The sequence below is a fragment of the Carassius auratus genome, unplaced genomic scaffold, assembly GCF_003368295.1.
Source record: "Carassius auratus strain Wakin unplaced genomic scaffold, ASM336829v1 scaf_tig00215827, whole genome shotgun sequence".
Taxonomy (NCBI): Eukaryota; Metazoa; Chordata; class Actinopteri; order Cypriniformes; family Cyprinidae; genus Carassius; species Carassius auratus.
This window is the reverse complement of record NW_020528260.1, coordinates 40846-56888: the sequence shown is the minus strand read 5'-3', so window position 1 is coordinate 56888 and position 16043 is coordinate 40846. Positions and strand designations below refer to the sequence as shown.

The 16043-nt window shown below is 40.8% G+C and overlaps 1 protein-coding gene across 1 annotated transcript; it reads right to left on the bottom strand.

The window, feature by feature from the left end:
• Window positions 1-11588: 11588 nt before the first annotated feature.
• Window positions 11589-12849, bottom strand: LOC113095973 (glycoprotein hormones alpha chain 2). The gene is made up of 4 exons (XM_026261341.1): window positions 12648-12849; window positions 12357-12455; window positions 12082-12269; window positions 11589-12005 (listed from the first exon to the last, which is right to left on the bottom strand). The coding sequence occupies exons 2-4, from the start codon at window positions 12448-12450 to the stop codon at window positions 11931-11933; spliced, it is 357 nt and encodes a 118-aa protein (XP_026117126.1). The 5' UTR covers window positions 12451-12455; window positions 12648-12849; the 3' UTR covers window positions 11589-11930.
• Between the last annotated feature and the right edge of the window lie 3194 nt (window positions 12850-16043).

Genomic DNA, 16043 nt, shown 5'->3' with positions numbered 1-16043 from the left:
ACTTGGACACCTCACCTCTCCAAGATACTTTGAAGGACCTATCTGATAGGTAAGACTCAAACCACTGGAGTGCGGTTCCTGAGATGCCCTTTGCCAGTAGGGTTGACAGGAGGATCTGGTGGTTAACTGTGTCAAAAGCAGCAGACATATCAAGCAAGATAAATATTTACGATTTGGATTCTGCTCTTGCCAGTCTTAGGGCTTCAACAACGGAGAGCAAGGCAGTCTCAGTTGAATGTCAACTTCTGAAGCCAGTTTGGTTGCTGTCAAGGAGGTTGTCCTGTGTGAGAAAGAAAGAAACTTGGATGAACACAGCTCGTTCAAGTGTTTTTTCAATGAAAGAAAGAAGGGAAACTGGTATAAATAGGCGACAGGTGCATCCATTCATTCGATTTTTGCTTCGGAGCTGAGTAGTTGATGGAACTTGTCACTACAAAGCCTTTCATCTTTGTGTTCGAGCTGTTCCTGGTTGGTGTGAAGGTGCGGTACAGCGGTGTCCCTGTGATGGCGATTCCCCTGGGTGCTTCAACTAAAAGAACAGGTGAACACTGCGGGTATGTCGACTGTCCCTTTGGTGCCACTTGTACAAAGTTTGGGAGAGTCACTCTGGCTCATTCGGACGGTCCGACCCGGTTACGTGATTCAGTTCGCCCGACGAACTCCCAAGTTCAATTGGGTGCTCGAGACTTCGGTGGCAGTCCGGGACGCCCAAGGGGACCAGGCGGGTTTGGTCGGGTTCGGGCTTAATTTATATCATCTTAGGCGGGCTCGGGCCGGGCTCGCGCTCCGGTTTGCGCTCCGGTTTGCGAGTTAAACGAGCAGTCATGTGATGTGTTTCAATGCGAAAATGGATGCTGAGTAGGTGAAACGGAGACTTGCCTCTGGCGATTGCGTTTTGGTTGCACCAGCAACTTAAGCAGAGTCTGAGGTGTGGAAAAGTTTTGACCATGTTTATAATAAGAATAATGATCGAGTGAATAATGACGCACTATCAGTGAGCGCAGGAACGGGCTCAAGCCATCTACAGTGCATTCAATCATTTTCCTTCACAAAAACATGTAGGCTTAGCCTAATTTCTGTGAGTAAAGGTTTTTCAAACAATAACTAAAAATGAATTGAGTCTTAAATGTGGATAGAGTATATACGCTAATGTTAGCATTATTCTTCTATTAAATGTCAGCTGCTCGTGGCGAAGCAAATCCGGTGGAGCCTTTATCTTAATTTCGTTTTTTCCACATACCCACCTTAATTTAAAATTTATCTTAATTTATTTTGTTTAAAAATACTCGTTTTTATTGGTGGGTTGGTCTATTTATAGGCTAAATGAGCCTATGTCTAGAGTGCTGAGATTTTACAATGTTACAGAGGGCTTATTTTATTTCTTTATTCCAACTTCAAGTGGTCTAGTCTAGGGCTGTAGGTATCGAATATTATTCTACCAAAAATTTTAGTATTTAGTATTCTACCAAAAATTTTATTGTAAAAGTTTATTGTAATTATTGATCAGAAAGTGAATGAAATACCTGTAAACTATGTGTATTGTTCCCATGTAGCATTTGTCCCGTGATTTTTAGAGTCCTGGTAAGAAACAATGGCAGGAATTATTGGTTCAGCTTAGGGTGACAATCTACCATGTATTAATTGAGCGTGGGGGTTTCAGGGGCAACGTGGCCGAGTTGCTGCTGTTTATTTCCTGTATAATGTGAACAAATTAATAACATCAAAGTAGATTTATTAAGTAGAACATTATGCCAATATGTTTCAGTCTCTGTATATTTAAGGGAACATGTGTAAAGCATTTTCTGTGAGTTTGTCCCTCCATATGTGGTCATGGTGCTGGCCACCAGTATAAATGTGAATGTCTTTGTAATAGAAGATAGTCTGTGTTTGTTTCAGCAGTGGAGAGTGTGGCCTGAGGGATGTAGGTATTTTATTCACTCTCTGATCAATAATTACAATAAACTGTTGTATCACCTCGGTGTGTGTTTGTGCTTATTAACGTCCATGTTGAACGTGTGGTCCCTCCGAGACTGTCACAGTCTCTTAAAATGACCAACTAAGTTTCCTTTTTTAGAAAAAAAAATATTTGTTATTTTTTTAATGCATAGAATGCAATGCATACATAAAAAAAAACAATTTAATTATTACCCATTGTTTCTCTGTCTGTACTTGTACTGTGAACAATGACAAGAAAGTTGACAGATGAATTAAGTGCATTTAAGTGCCATTCAGTTAGGGTTTTAAATAAAGCATTTTCTGAGATGCACATTAAACATTAAACACATAAAACATTAATTTAATTTACCTTATAATATCGAAAATTAACTTAACTTTTTGGTAAACAAAGGGGATTTACTATAAAAATAAAACATGGAAGAAATGTTGTGTGATTAAACCTTAAAAAAAATAATGTTTGATTTTTTTTTTCTTTTTTTTTTTTTGGTAGGCTATGTACATTCTGCTGAACAGTAGCATTTAACCGGACTTTTATTTTGACGGGTTGACGTACCTTTACAGTTCTGTGTATGTGATGTGACGCTAGTTTTACTCAAATCAAACGGTCAAATGCTCATGAAGTGACAGTCAGAGCAGTTCTGGAGATGTTTCTCATGTGTTCACGTCCTTATTAGTGAGACAGCAGACACTGAAATCACTGGAGCGTCACGCACTTCCGTGTGTGTGATAAAGGAAGATGCGCTTGTGCTCCATTCATTAACAGAGAGAAACTGAACATGCAGGATTCATATTTAAATAGACTGTTCCGGCTTAATATTTACAGATATTAGTCCATATCGTAGTTTGATGTAAGTGCAATGACTTATTTTTGATTAATTCATTCAAAATTTGGCAAATTCCGTGCCATTCCGCGTTTAACTGTAAATTTAGTTTTTATGACTGGTTTTCTGCATCGTAGATCATAGGGCCCTAGTTGTGGTATGCCAGCTCTTTCTTGCAATGGACACACGCCACAACGTTCTCTTTACATTTGCCCGCGCCCTCAAATCAAAACACTGCTGGACCTCTTGCAGTTTGCGATTTCAGATGCAGCGCTTGTGTCTCCTTCCACTTTGTGGGTGACGTAAACTTGTTGCATCACATTAAAAGAATCATTGAGAAAGAACCTGACGTGAGATCTAAAATAAATTAAAAGAGGCTTTGAGGCAGAGGAATTTGCCTCGATCATTTTTTGTAATCGAGTTACTCGAGGAATCGTTTCAGCGATAGTCTAGTCTAGTTATGAATAAATTATGTTAAAAAAATGTATAACTTATAAATTCTTGACACAAGGAAAAAGAGCTGTGTGTGTGTGCACATTTGAATAATGCTGGGCTGTAAACGGGTTCGGGCTTTTAAAAAGTTGTCAATCAAAATGTACTTGTCTTAAAATATTCAAAAGATTGCTATTCTGGGTGTTTGTTCACGGTGTGTGTGTGTTCCCTACTCACTGCTGTATGTGTGAACTTGGATGGGTTAAATGCAGAACAACAGTTCCGAGTATGGGTTACCATACTTGGCAAAGGTTAAGACTTTTACTTTCATTTTAAAGCAGAGAGCTGCGTCTCAGACAGATGAATACCAAATTGAGTTCTCAACTGAACGAACAAAGGTAAGGGTCCACTGAACGACATGTCATGGAGCACATTTGGTCCAATGAAGCTATAACGTTGTAATATGGATGATAATTCCTTTGTTTACGTTTCAGTCCTTCAGGGACAGTAATGTTTGTGTCCGTTATGGAATAACTCACGCTCAGAAAACTGTGTCTTGGTAGTAAAAACAGCATGGCTTTGTAGGGTACAGTTTTTAGATCCACTAAAACATAGTCTCAGAAAAATGGTTATGGGAATCTTATTTTTCATGGTATTGTCATGGTATCTTCTTCAGATTTGAAATAGAAACTCAAGAGACACGTGACCTTTAACCCATTACTTTTCTAGATTGCTCCAGGACTGATTTAATGTATTTTTATATCAAATTTAAAAATAAATCAGTGTAGTACAATTTTTTCAAGGCACTTCAGTGTCTATACCTTTCCAAATTTTTGAGCATTATCAACTCTGGTTGATAAAAAGTAAAACCTAGAGGGTCTTCATTCCAAAGACACCCAAATTATGTGTGTAACACACTGAACTAAGGAACTGTTGCCATTTTAAGTTAGGTAGGGCACTTTCAGCTGTGAGTCCCATAATGGGGGATCTGGTTAACAGGTTAAAAATTCAATCAGAAAAAGACGCAAAAGAGCATAATTAACTTACTACACAGAGCCGTAGTTCACTGACAAGCTACACAATATCACATCATAATCATAGATAAATTGTATTTGGTTTACGAACACGATATTGCATGTGCCACTCGAACAATATACTCACCCTAATAACTTTTCCAGCACATCTGTGACTTCACATTCAGGGCTGAGGAACGGACTGGTGTCATGCTGTCTTGTCTCTGTTTCCCTGGGTGTCCATTAGTGGGCTCACTTCCCCTTAGGCACTTCACCCTAGGCACTAGAATTCCACTAGTCTTGTCATGTCATCACAGTAATTGCACTCCTGCTAATTGCACCAGGCGCATTCACTTTATTGCCATTAGCCTCCCTATAAAAACCAGTCTTTTCCTGTTGTTTGGATGGAGTCCTTACCTTTCGTGTTTCCAGCCTTCTCGTATCCCGAGATTCTTCATTGTCTTCTCGTCCTCCGAGTTCCCATTCCTTTCCCTTTCCTGTTCCCTCTTTTGTTTAATTGTTTTGGACTGATTGTTTGGTTTTGACCTTGGCTTGTTTTTTGACCACGATTTGGATTACCCCTCAATAAAGAACATCTGCGATTGGATCTACTCTCTCCTGTGTCTCAATGGTCGCGATCATTACAGAAAGACTCCATCTTTAAGATCCAGCAGTATGTTCTTTGATGCTTCCTCCCCAGCCACTGAGCAGGATAGAAGAAATGGTTTTGAGGGTACTCGCCTGGTCGTGTTTCGTGGGACCAGGGGAGGTCGCTCAGGAGTGAGTGGTCGAGAGAAGGTCCGGCATCACTCTCCACTATGGCCCCCTGTCGACCCTGGGTTCGGATGGGAGCCGCCGTCTCACCATTGTGGACGGAGAGGGGAAAGGAGGCGCAAGTCTGCTGAGCCAGCGCCGCTGCACAAGATGGCTGCCAGCCCAGCGCCACTGCGCAAAATGGCCTCCGACCCAGCGCCATTGCACAGGATGGCCGCCAACCAAGCACCACGAGGCAAGATGGAAGCCAGCCCAGCACCACAGCACAAGATTGCCGCCAGCCCAGTGCCACGAGGCAAGATGATGGATGCAAGCCCAGTGCCACTGCACAGAATGGCTGCCGGCCCAGCACCACTGCCCATGATGGCCGCAGGTCCAGCGACACTGCACAATTTGGCCGTCAGCCCAGTGCCACGAGGCAAGATGGACGCCAGCACAGCGCCACAGCACAAAGTGGTCACCAGCCCAGCGCCACGCTGCAAGATGGCCGCCAGCCCAGCGCCAATGCCCAAGATGTCCGCTGAAACATTTTTGGATTATTTCTCCATGCTATCCAAAATCCTAGAGATTCCCAGGAGTGTTCACATCACGTCTGCTGATCCAGAGACTGTTTACGTCACGTCTACTGAGCCAGCACAGCAGTACAAGATGGCCACCAACCCAGCGCCACTGCACAAGGTGGCCGCCGGCCCGGAGCCACTGCAGAGGATGGCAGCTACAGTGGGCTTTCCAGAGTTGAGTCAGGTTCCAGTTGACCCTCCAGAGTCGAGTCAGGTTCCAGTTGACCCTCCAGAGTCGGGTCAGGTTCCAGTTGACCCTCCAGAGTCGAGTCAGGTTCCAGTTGACCCTCCAGAGTCAAGTCAGATTCCTGTTGACCCTCCAGAGTCGAGTCAGGTGCCCGTTGACTTTCCAGAGTTGAGTCAGGTTCCGGTTGACCCTCCAGAGTCGAGTCAGGTGCTCGAGGACCCTCCAGAGTCGAGTCAGGTACTCATGGACCCTCCAGAGTCAGGGTTAGTCACCGTTGACCTTCCAGAGTCAGGGTTAGTCACCGTTGACCTTCCAGAGTCAGGGCTAGTCACCGTTGACCTTCCAGAGTCAGGACTAGTCACCATTGACCCTCCAGAGTCGAGTCAGATTCCAGTTGACCCTCCAGAAGTCAAGTCAGGTTCCAGTTGACCTTCCGGAGTCAAGTCAGATTCCTGTTGACCCTCCAGAGACCTGCCAAGAGGGCATTGCAATAGTCCAGCCTGGACAGAACAAGAACTTGAACAAGGAGTTGTGCAGCCTGATCCGAAAGAAAGGGCTTGATCTTCTTGATGTTGAATAAAGAAAATCTGCAGGATCTGACAGTTTTAGCAATGTGGTCTGAGAAAGTCAGCTGATCATCAATCATAACTCCAAGGCTTCTAGCTGTTTTTGAAGGAGTTATGGTTGATATGCCTAACTTGATGGTGAAATTGTGATGGAACGATGGGTTTGCTGGAATCACAAGCAGTTCTGTCTTGGCAAGGTTGAGTTGAAGGTGATGGTCCATCATCCAGGAAGAAATGTCTGTTAGACAAGCTGAGATGCGAATAGCTACCATCGGATCATCAGGATGGAATGAGAGGTAGAGCTGAGTGTCATCAACATAATAGTGGTATGAAAAGCCATGTTTCTGAATGACAGAACCTAATGATGCCATGTAGACAGAGAAGAGAAGTGGTCCAAGAACTGAGCCCTGAGGCACCCCAGTAGTTAGATGTTGAGACTTGGACACCTCACCTCTCCAAGATACTTTGAAGGACCTATCTGATAGGTAAGACCCAAACCATTGAAATGTGGTTCCTGAGATGCCATTTGCCAGTAGGGTTGATAGGAGGATCTGGTGGTTAACCGTATCAAAAGCAGCGGACATATCAAGCAGGATAAGTACTGAAGATTTGGATTCTGCTCTTGCCAGTCTTAGAGATTCAATAACTGAGAGCAAGGCCGTCTCAGTTGAATGTCCACTTCTGAAGCCAGATTGGTTGCTGTCAAGGAGATTGTTGTGTGTGAGAAATGTAGATACTTGTTTGAACACAGCTCGTTCAAGTGTTTTTGCCATAAAAGGAAGAAGGGAAACTGATAGCGAATGCACTGGGCATGAATATTTGCAATATTAAAAATATTGAAATCAAATATTGATAGGATCCTAGCATGATTTACTGAATCTGCTGTTCAAAGAATTTTGTGACAAACTGATAAATTATGAATTGAGAATAAAGAGATGAGAATTATTACTATTTTGCTTGTAATAGGATCTTATAGAATTCTATATAACAAACGGAATGTTTGTTATAAGTATTTTTTGAGTAAAAGTACAGCACTGTTGCTACAATAAGCTAATGTGTTAGCGATCAGGAGCTGTGACCATAACGTATCATACAAACAAACAGCATGACTGGAAGATTTAATGACTTTAAAACACTAGCATGTTCCATCTCTCCAGCACACAGCTTTTTTGTTTTAATCATCACATTTATGAATTACTGTATTAGTATTGTTATCGTTGGTGCAGCGATGGAACATGCAGCATCGTCCATGAACAAAGACTGACAGATTAATACGCATGAATTAAGTCGTAACGTTACTTGACAGAAGTCCTGACAAAAGATATTGGAGGCATCTAGCGTCGACTCGGAGCTCATTTTTAACTCAGAGATGAGATCCTGAAATTTATGTCTGAGGGCAGTAGCGGTTTTAGGCACGGGCGAACCGGGCAGCCGCCCGGGGCGTCATTTGTTCGTGACACATTGGGGGGCGGCAGCACGAGCAGATAAACAAAAAATCCTCTGAGTCGCCAAACGGTTTTTCATCATTTATATAATTTCACTGTGTGTGGAATTGGCAAATTGGCGCTCCCTGCAGCTGCCGGCGCCCCTGCTTGCTGAAAATGTACACTGAAAATGCAAACAGAAGCTGTGTGTTGTGAGAGAAGTGTAAGGGGGTGGGGCGAGAGGCGCGTGCGACATTTCACCTCTGTTCTCTCTCAAATGGAACGGACAGGGCGGGGGTGGACGGGGACGGGGGATCCACACATAGACAGTAAAAGATCCACACTAGTAATATAATTAATAATAGGCTAAAGTCAGTCACACACCTCGACTTTCTTCCAAATAACGCACATTTCATTCATAATGTTATAATACAGGCCTATAGTTCCTGCAAATGAAAATACAAAACGATTATGCGGTCATCAAGGTGAATGGGCTAGTTGCACAAGATGGCGCCGGTGAGCTTCAGCGACTCGAGTGTGTGCGTACTTATTTCCGGTCTTGCGACGCTCGCATTGACTGTAAGGGAAACTTACATATGAAACTTGGCTAGATGTATATAATTAAAGATTTTCAAATTTAACAGCCCATAGTGGTATATCAAAAACATGGGGAAACATCCTCCCTATATTTTGCGTACCTCTGTGTGGAAATTCATCAAGATACAACGCGGAGATTGCTTTATTCTTCTGTTGATGATGCAGATCAGCGTCAGGTCAGGTCCACAGGGATTTCTTTTTTCAAACACAAACCTCTCAAATATGCAATACTTTTCATTTTCGAAGAGCTGGTTTTGTTCTGTTATGTAAGATAAATGTTTCTGACTGTCAAACAAGACGCACAGAGATTTCTGATAAAGCGTTTTATTAACTTTATTTGATAACATAATTTATAACTAACTGTACAATTAAACGTAGTATAATTATGGTAGGTTTGCCTTAAATAAAAGATCGCTGTTTGCATTCATGTGTGTTTTTATCTGGTTATTTGTTTTGTGAAAGATCTGCAGCATAAATCATTATCTGTCTACGAGTAGCCATTGTTATTGTTTTGCATTAATTATCAGATTAAACAGATATTAAAAGTCACGTATTTTTTACTGTGTAAAATAATCTTGTGAAAATAACGATAAAACGGACTGATGTATGTGTACAATTGAGAAATGGATACTTCTGAAGATAAATCGCAGCCCACGTCTCACGAGGTAAATATTTAATATAAAAAAAATTATAATAATAATGCAAACATTTTCGAGAGATAAGTAATTTGTGCATTTACATATTTGGTAAGATAAAATACATTATATAGCTGTGTATACACACCATGAGTTCAACTTTTATCTCGTGAACAGTAGGGAACATTAGTGTATTTAATTCAACAGGACCGAAACATACACAGGTTTCAAATCCACTGGCTCAGTTAACATTTGTAGTATAGTGATAATAGCAGTGTATATCTTATTTGCATATGAAGTGATATTTTAAATCCTGTAAACATATAGAAGGTAATATTTGGACTTCTCTGGTTCTCTGCACTGACTTTAAGCACAGCCGGAAATACCTACGCACACACTCGCAAGACCGGAAATCCAAGATGGCGGAGATATGCAACTAGCCCATTGGTTTAGTCTTGACTTCTGGTCCTGAGTGACAGTTGGGGGCATGGGAAATCTGTTGATTGTCGAGTGCCAAATAAACAGAGATGGAGAAGAAAAGATCAGAGCCATCAGGTGCCCAGTTTCGAAAAGAAGAAGAGGAGAAACGAGCAAAAGATAACGGTATGCAACTATTGTCTCTGTATCATTGCAGTATCCATTTCATGAATGAAGGGCTAATGTTAATTGGTGGTGGGTATAACTCTTTGTTTATCCTTTTTGCTATGATGCTTGATATGCTTATACAACAATAATTTGGTTTCAACTCAATCACGAGATCGAATTTATAATATTGTGCTTTGCAATAAAACTGTTACAAGTTCAGTTATCATTTCCATCATTTTTTTAACGTTAGGCCCTGTAAATAACCAACGGCATTTTCAAATCTGTAGGTTAAAGATGAACATGCTATTTATTTGCAGTATAGTTTCCTAAATATAGTTTTACAAGTCATAACTAAAAGTGTGTCATGCGTATAATTTGAGGCAGTAATGGCTAATGGTACCTCCATGAAAGTTAGATTAACATACAAATTTTGGTTGAAAAATATCCTGAAACCCAAAATGTTTTTGGTGATTAAAAAATAAAATCCCATTGTTTTTGCCTATACATATAATTTAAAGTCATTTTATTTTTTTAAACAAGTCCCAGTGACCATAGCATAACATGAATAAAATAGAATTTTTCAATATATATATATATATATTTTTACTACTTGTTTATATGCTCTAAACAATGTGATGACATGGGGGAAAAATAAAATAAATAAATGTTTTTTTTCTGGGTCTAGGAGGATATAGCGTGTAATGACAGCCAGTTAGTGTGTAAGAGCATGTTTATGTAACCCTTCTATTATGTTTTGAGTCAATTTGACTTTATAAAACATTATCCTATGGTCTTTTGATTTCAAATGCAGTTCAATTGCAATTTCAGGGGCACTTCTAAAATATTTTTTTGGGGGCGGGGGGGGTGGGGGGGAGGGATGGGGGTCGAAAGGGGTCTCGCCCAGGGTGTATTTCAATGTAGAACCGCCACTGTCTGAGGGCCACAACCTCAGTCAAGCTGTCCTCCACATTCGCCATCTTCGCTGCATTCACCCCAGTCCAAATATCTCAAACTAATGAAACAAATATTCATGCCCAGTGCATTCGCTATTTGATGGTTACCATTCAACGTCAGCACAACCTAATCAATATTGAAAAGGAAATCTGAATCGTAGCAACATTACCAAGCAATGTCTACAAGACATATTTAATATTTATGACTGTGAAGCAGTCTCCATAGTAACTGCTATGAAGTTCATCAATCTTTCGTCACAGTAGTATTCGAAATTTCGCTCCGCACACTGTCCCAGCAATGGCGCAGGTGGTAGGGGGGCTAGCCTCTACCAATCCTACTCTCTCTCTCTCTCTCTCTCTCTCTCTCTCTTTCTCTCTCTCACACACACACACACACACATGCACGCACACAGAAACGGGCGCAGTCGTGTAAAAGAAACAATTTAAAAGAGAAAAAAAAACATTGAGAAAGTATTGTTTTTGCTAAGTGTATTCCTCTTATTAAGATTTAAGTGGATTTATTGACGGTAAAAAAAAAAGAACAAAACTTTGTTTTTTGTTTTTACATTGTTAACATTAAATTACAGAGCCACACACATCCTACACACATTTACAATTTTGATTAGAATAATGAAAAGAAAAAAAAAATACACAATGACTTGGTTTCTTATGTGTTGATGCTATTGTGTGTTTGGGGGTCCTGTTGCACTGTTTTTTTTTATCATGACTGAACATCACAAACCAGGTCTGCATTGGCTGAGTTTCTCTCAGCATGTGTGGGAGTTTGTTCCAGTATGGCATCAGGCTGAAGTCTTTTTCATGGGTTTTGATTAAAATGTTCCTCACACTGAGAGAGAGAGAGAGAGAGAGATAAAAAAAAAGTTTTTAAAAGTATTTACTGAAACTTTTTCTTCCAAAATGGTTCTTCAATGACTTCAAAGTATAAATCCATTTGAAACCTTTATTTGTAAGTGTGAAGTAATTTCAGTCTTCATCTATATATACGGATAAAGCAAAAAAATTGAGAAAAAAAATGAAACACAAAAACTGTCACAAGCAATAATAGATTTTATTTAAGTTGTGGATTTGAACAATCTTACAACAGCAAGATGACAAGTGATAATTGACAATAATTGCAATTACCAGTAAAGGAGGGCTCAAACTAACATCAAGCGCAGTGATTATGCTTTTTTGCATTTTTTTATGAAAAAAACATTATAATAAATACAATAATGATGGCAAACTTTTGGAAAAGAAGTGGTGTAAAACAACACTCAGCTTTGAAAATGTTTTGAAGAAATTTGCATGGTAGAAAAGTAAATATGCACAACAAACAAAATTCTAATAATTGGCATAAAATGACAGGTAGATGGGAACATAACTAGTTTTAGGCAGACACAAGCAAATCTTGAATGCTTCAATATTTTTTAAGACTTATGATAGTAACAGGTGCTGCAGTGGCAGTCTGTGTGGTTCACTAGTTTGACATCATCGACAAGCACCTACAAACAAATACAATATTTGTTAAGCCTATATATAACATAATGAAACAATATTATATAGAATTGCACATTTTACCCGTTTAACTTCTTTGGCTACACAGCATGTAGCTTCTGATGTGATGTTTTTTGGAACAAGCATGGTTTTCTTGGACCTCAGGGGCGTAGGGTAAGCCCTAGAAAAACAGCATCCCATACACTGATAGACAGGAGCCCCAGGTTTTGAGAAAATGTTGTTCTCTTTGAGTTTGCACTCCTCACATCCAACTTGCATAAAATAAAATAAAAATAATAGTAAAGGAAAAGGTCCCATATGAAGTATCAAAATATAATCATTGGTTATTATTAACTTACAGTTATTCATGTAATTTCTTGGATACAGTTGACCAAGATGAATAAGCATTAAAAACAATAAAATACTTGCTCCAGCATATCTTGTCCAAAACATGGTTGCTATAATAGAAGAAAGGAAAAAAAAACAAACAAAAAAAAAAAAAAACACTAAAATAGAATATACTTTACAGAACTGGACTCATATTTTCAAAATTCAATAAATACATTCATGGATAATTCTTCTCAGAATTTCCCATTTGTACATTTTAAATGTACTCTTTGAGCTCACAAATATTTATTTTGAAAAATTACCTTTGTTCTTGACTTCCTGCAAGATGTGATCAATCCCTCTGCTCAGAAATAGGTATAGTTACCTTTTATACCTTGCTTATGTCTGCCCCGTTTTGTGTGTGTGCTTGTGTGTGTGAACGCATGACCAAGTCTGTGACTGTTCCCTTGCTGACCTAGTAATCCATTAGGCAAATGAAGAAAAGAACTGAACGTACTGTGGTTTCAATAAACAATATTTTATCTTTGAGATCTCTGACTTGCATCGTTCACATTGTTGATAAAAAAAAAAAAAAAAACTTGTACAGAAAACATTTGTTTATTTTGTTTTGGTTTTTTTATTCAAGCATTCAGATTGTTAGTTAAGCATAAATGGTTTACTAACACATAAATTAACCTGTAATTAACGCTGTCATTAATCTCTTCTATAATCACACAGTATCAAGTATCAAGGTTGAATGTTTGCTCTGCTTTCACTATCTCTCAATCTTTCCATTTGCAAATCCACAAGACCTTGGATTGGATTGTGTCGTCTGATACAAAGGTAATTAGATATTTTCAGTGCCAGATGGAGAGGAGTATGTCACATAAATAACAAACTGAGATTGTAGGAATTGACAATGACAACATACAGACATATTCTCAAAAAACGCTATTTTATGCTACCGTATTTTCAACACTGCAGTTTATTTTGAGCCTTTGGACTAGATTTTGCATTACTTTGTAAATTTATTGTGCTGCATCCTTTTACAGCTTTTTCAAACTGCTTGAAAAAGCTGTAAACTAATTCCACATTCCACAAGCGAAGGTTGAAGGTTAAGGTTGTACCAGTGGGCCCTGTTTGAAATTGTCTAATTTATATGTTCGTTAATTTTTATTTATTTGTGCTATTTACACAATGACCTGCCCTCCCGCTCTCCTATCCGTACTTGTATTACTCCCAACGTCGAGCTCCAAATTAATGGCTAAGTGGCAGGGACCGTTTGAGGTTGCACGACAGGTCTGAGATCTCGATTATGAGGTAATACGGTCCGATATGAACTGGTTCCGTCAGATCTACCACCTCAATCTCCTAAAAAAATGGAATGATGTGGAACCGTGATTGGCGGAGAGGATGATCTCGGGCCAGAGGCGAATATCAAACCACAATCCCTTGCCCTGGCTCCAGGTGGAGATCACCTTTTGCCGTCCCAACTCACTGAATTAACGAAATTGCAGGCAGAGTTCGCCGACGTCTTCGCGCCCCTACCGGGCCGTACTAACCTGATTCAGCACCATATCGAGACCGAGCCGGGCGTGGTAGTTCGCAGCCGGCCGTATCGTTTACCTGAGCACAAGAAAAAAGTAGTTCAGGCTGAATTAGGTGCTATGCTTGACATGGGGGTAATAGAAGAATCTAATAGTAGCTATTGGCAGATCCCTTTGTCTCCATTGTCCAGAGAAAAGACAGCTTTCACAACGCCGTTTGGATTGCACCAATTTGTTACCCTTCCGTTTGGCTTGTTCGGGGCCCCAGCTACCTTTCAGCGCCTCATGGATAGGATTCTGTGGCCCCATGCTGCGTATGCAGCTGCCTACCTAGATGATATCATTATATTTAGTAATGATTGGTAGCGGCATATGCAGCATCTGAGGGCTGTCCTGAGGTCGCTGAGGGGAGCGGGGCTCACGGCCAACCCAAAGAAGTGTGCGATTGGGCGTGTGGAAGTAAGGTATCTGGGCTTCCACTTGGGGCATGGGCAGGTGCATCCCCAAATTGATAAGACAGCCGCTATTGCGACCTGCCCACATCCCAAGACCAAAAAGGAGGTAAGGCAGTTCTTGGGGCTGGCGGGATATTATAGACGGTTTATTCCTAATTATTCGGACCTCACCAGCCCTTTGACTGACCTTACTAAAAAGGAGGTGCCAGATACGGTCCAGTGGACGGAGCCGTGTCAGCAGGCCTTTATTCAGGTCAAGGCTGCTCTGTGTGGCGGGCCGTTGTTACACTCTCCTGATTTTTCTCTCCCTTTTCTGTTGCAGACAGATGCGTCGGACAGGGGGCTGGGGGCAGTCCTGTCCCAGGAGATAGAGGGGGAGGAACAGCCGGTGCTGTACATTAGCCGGAAGCTCTCAAAGAGAGAGGCTAAGTACAGCACCATCGAGAAAGAGTGCCTTGCCATCAGATGGGCCGTCCTCACCCTCTGCTATTATCTCCTGAGATGGGAGTTCACCCTCTGTTCGGACCACGCTCCGCTGCAGTGGCTCCACCGCATGAAGGATACCAACAAGCGGATCACTCGTTGGTATCTAGCTCTTCAGTCTTTTAAGTTCAAGGTGATCCACAGGCCGGGTGTTCAGATGGTGGTGGCCGACTACCTCTCCGGGGGGGGGGGGGGGGGGGGCATTGGCATAGAGAGAGTATAAAACTCCAGGAGAGATGGAAGCAAGCGAGAGAGAGACGGACTGCTGACCCGAGCCGGAAAGAGTGAAACGAAAGCACTTTTGAAGTGTCAGAATAAGAGTCACCGTTTGGGTGTTTGCAACCTTTTAGTTATTTTTGTTTAATAAACCTGTCAGCAGTCCAGCCGAACCCTTTGTCCTCTTCCTTCCATCCCACGAACTTTGATACATACACACACACACACACACAACACACACACACACACACACACACACACACACATATATATATATATATATATACACACATACATATATGTGTATACTGTATATACATAGCACAATAATGTGTTGTTTACTTGCAGCACACAAGCTTCTAGTGGGCACATAACTCTGAAGTAAAGCATTTAGATAAAAGGGTGCAGAGACAGTGGTGGTTTTGTAGGCAAACATCAATGTCTTGAATTGCGAGCAGCTACTGGTAGCCAGTGCAAATTGATAAACAAAGGTGTGACTAGCATTTTTTTGACACATTAAAAATTAATCTTACAGCTGCATTTTGGATTAATTGTTGAGGTTTGATAAAAGTGGATGGAAGACCTGCCAAGAGATAATTGCAATAGTCCAGGCTGGTTAAAACAAGAGCTTGAACAAGGAGTTGTATTGCATGTTCTGAAAGAAAGGGCCTGATCTTCCTAATGTTGTATAAAGCAAATCTGCAAGACCAAAACTGGATGGAACAAGAGCTTGAACAAGCAGTTGTGTTGCATGTTCTGAAAGAAAGGGCCTGATATTCCTAATGTTGTATAAAGCAAATCTGCAGGACCAAATAGAACAAGAGCTTAAACAAGGAGTTGTGTTGCATATTCTGAAAGAAACGGCCTGATCTTCTTAAAGTTGTGTAAAGCAAATCTGCAGTACCAGGCAGTTTTAGCAATGTGGTCTGAGAAATTCAGCTTATTAATCCCAACTCCAAGGTTTCAAGCTGTTTTTAGGAGTTGTGGTTGATGAGCCTAACTTGGTGAAATTTTAATA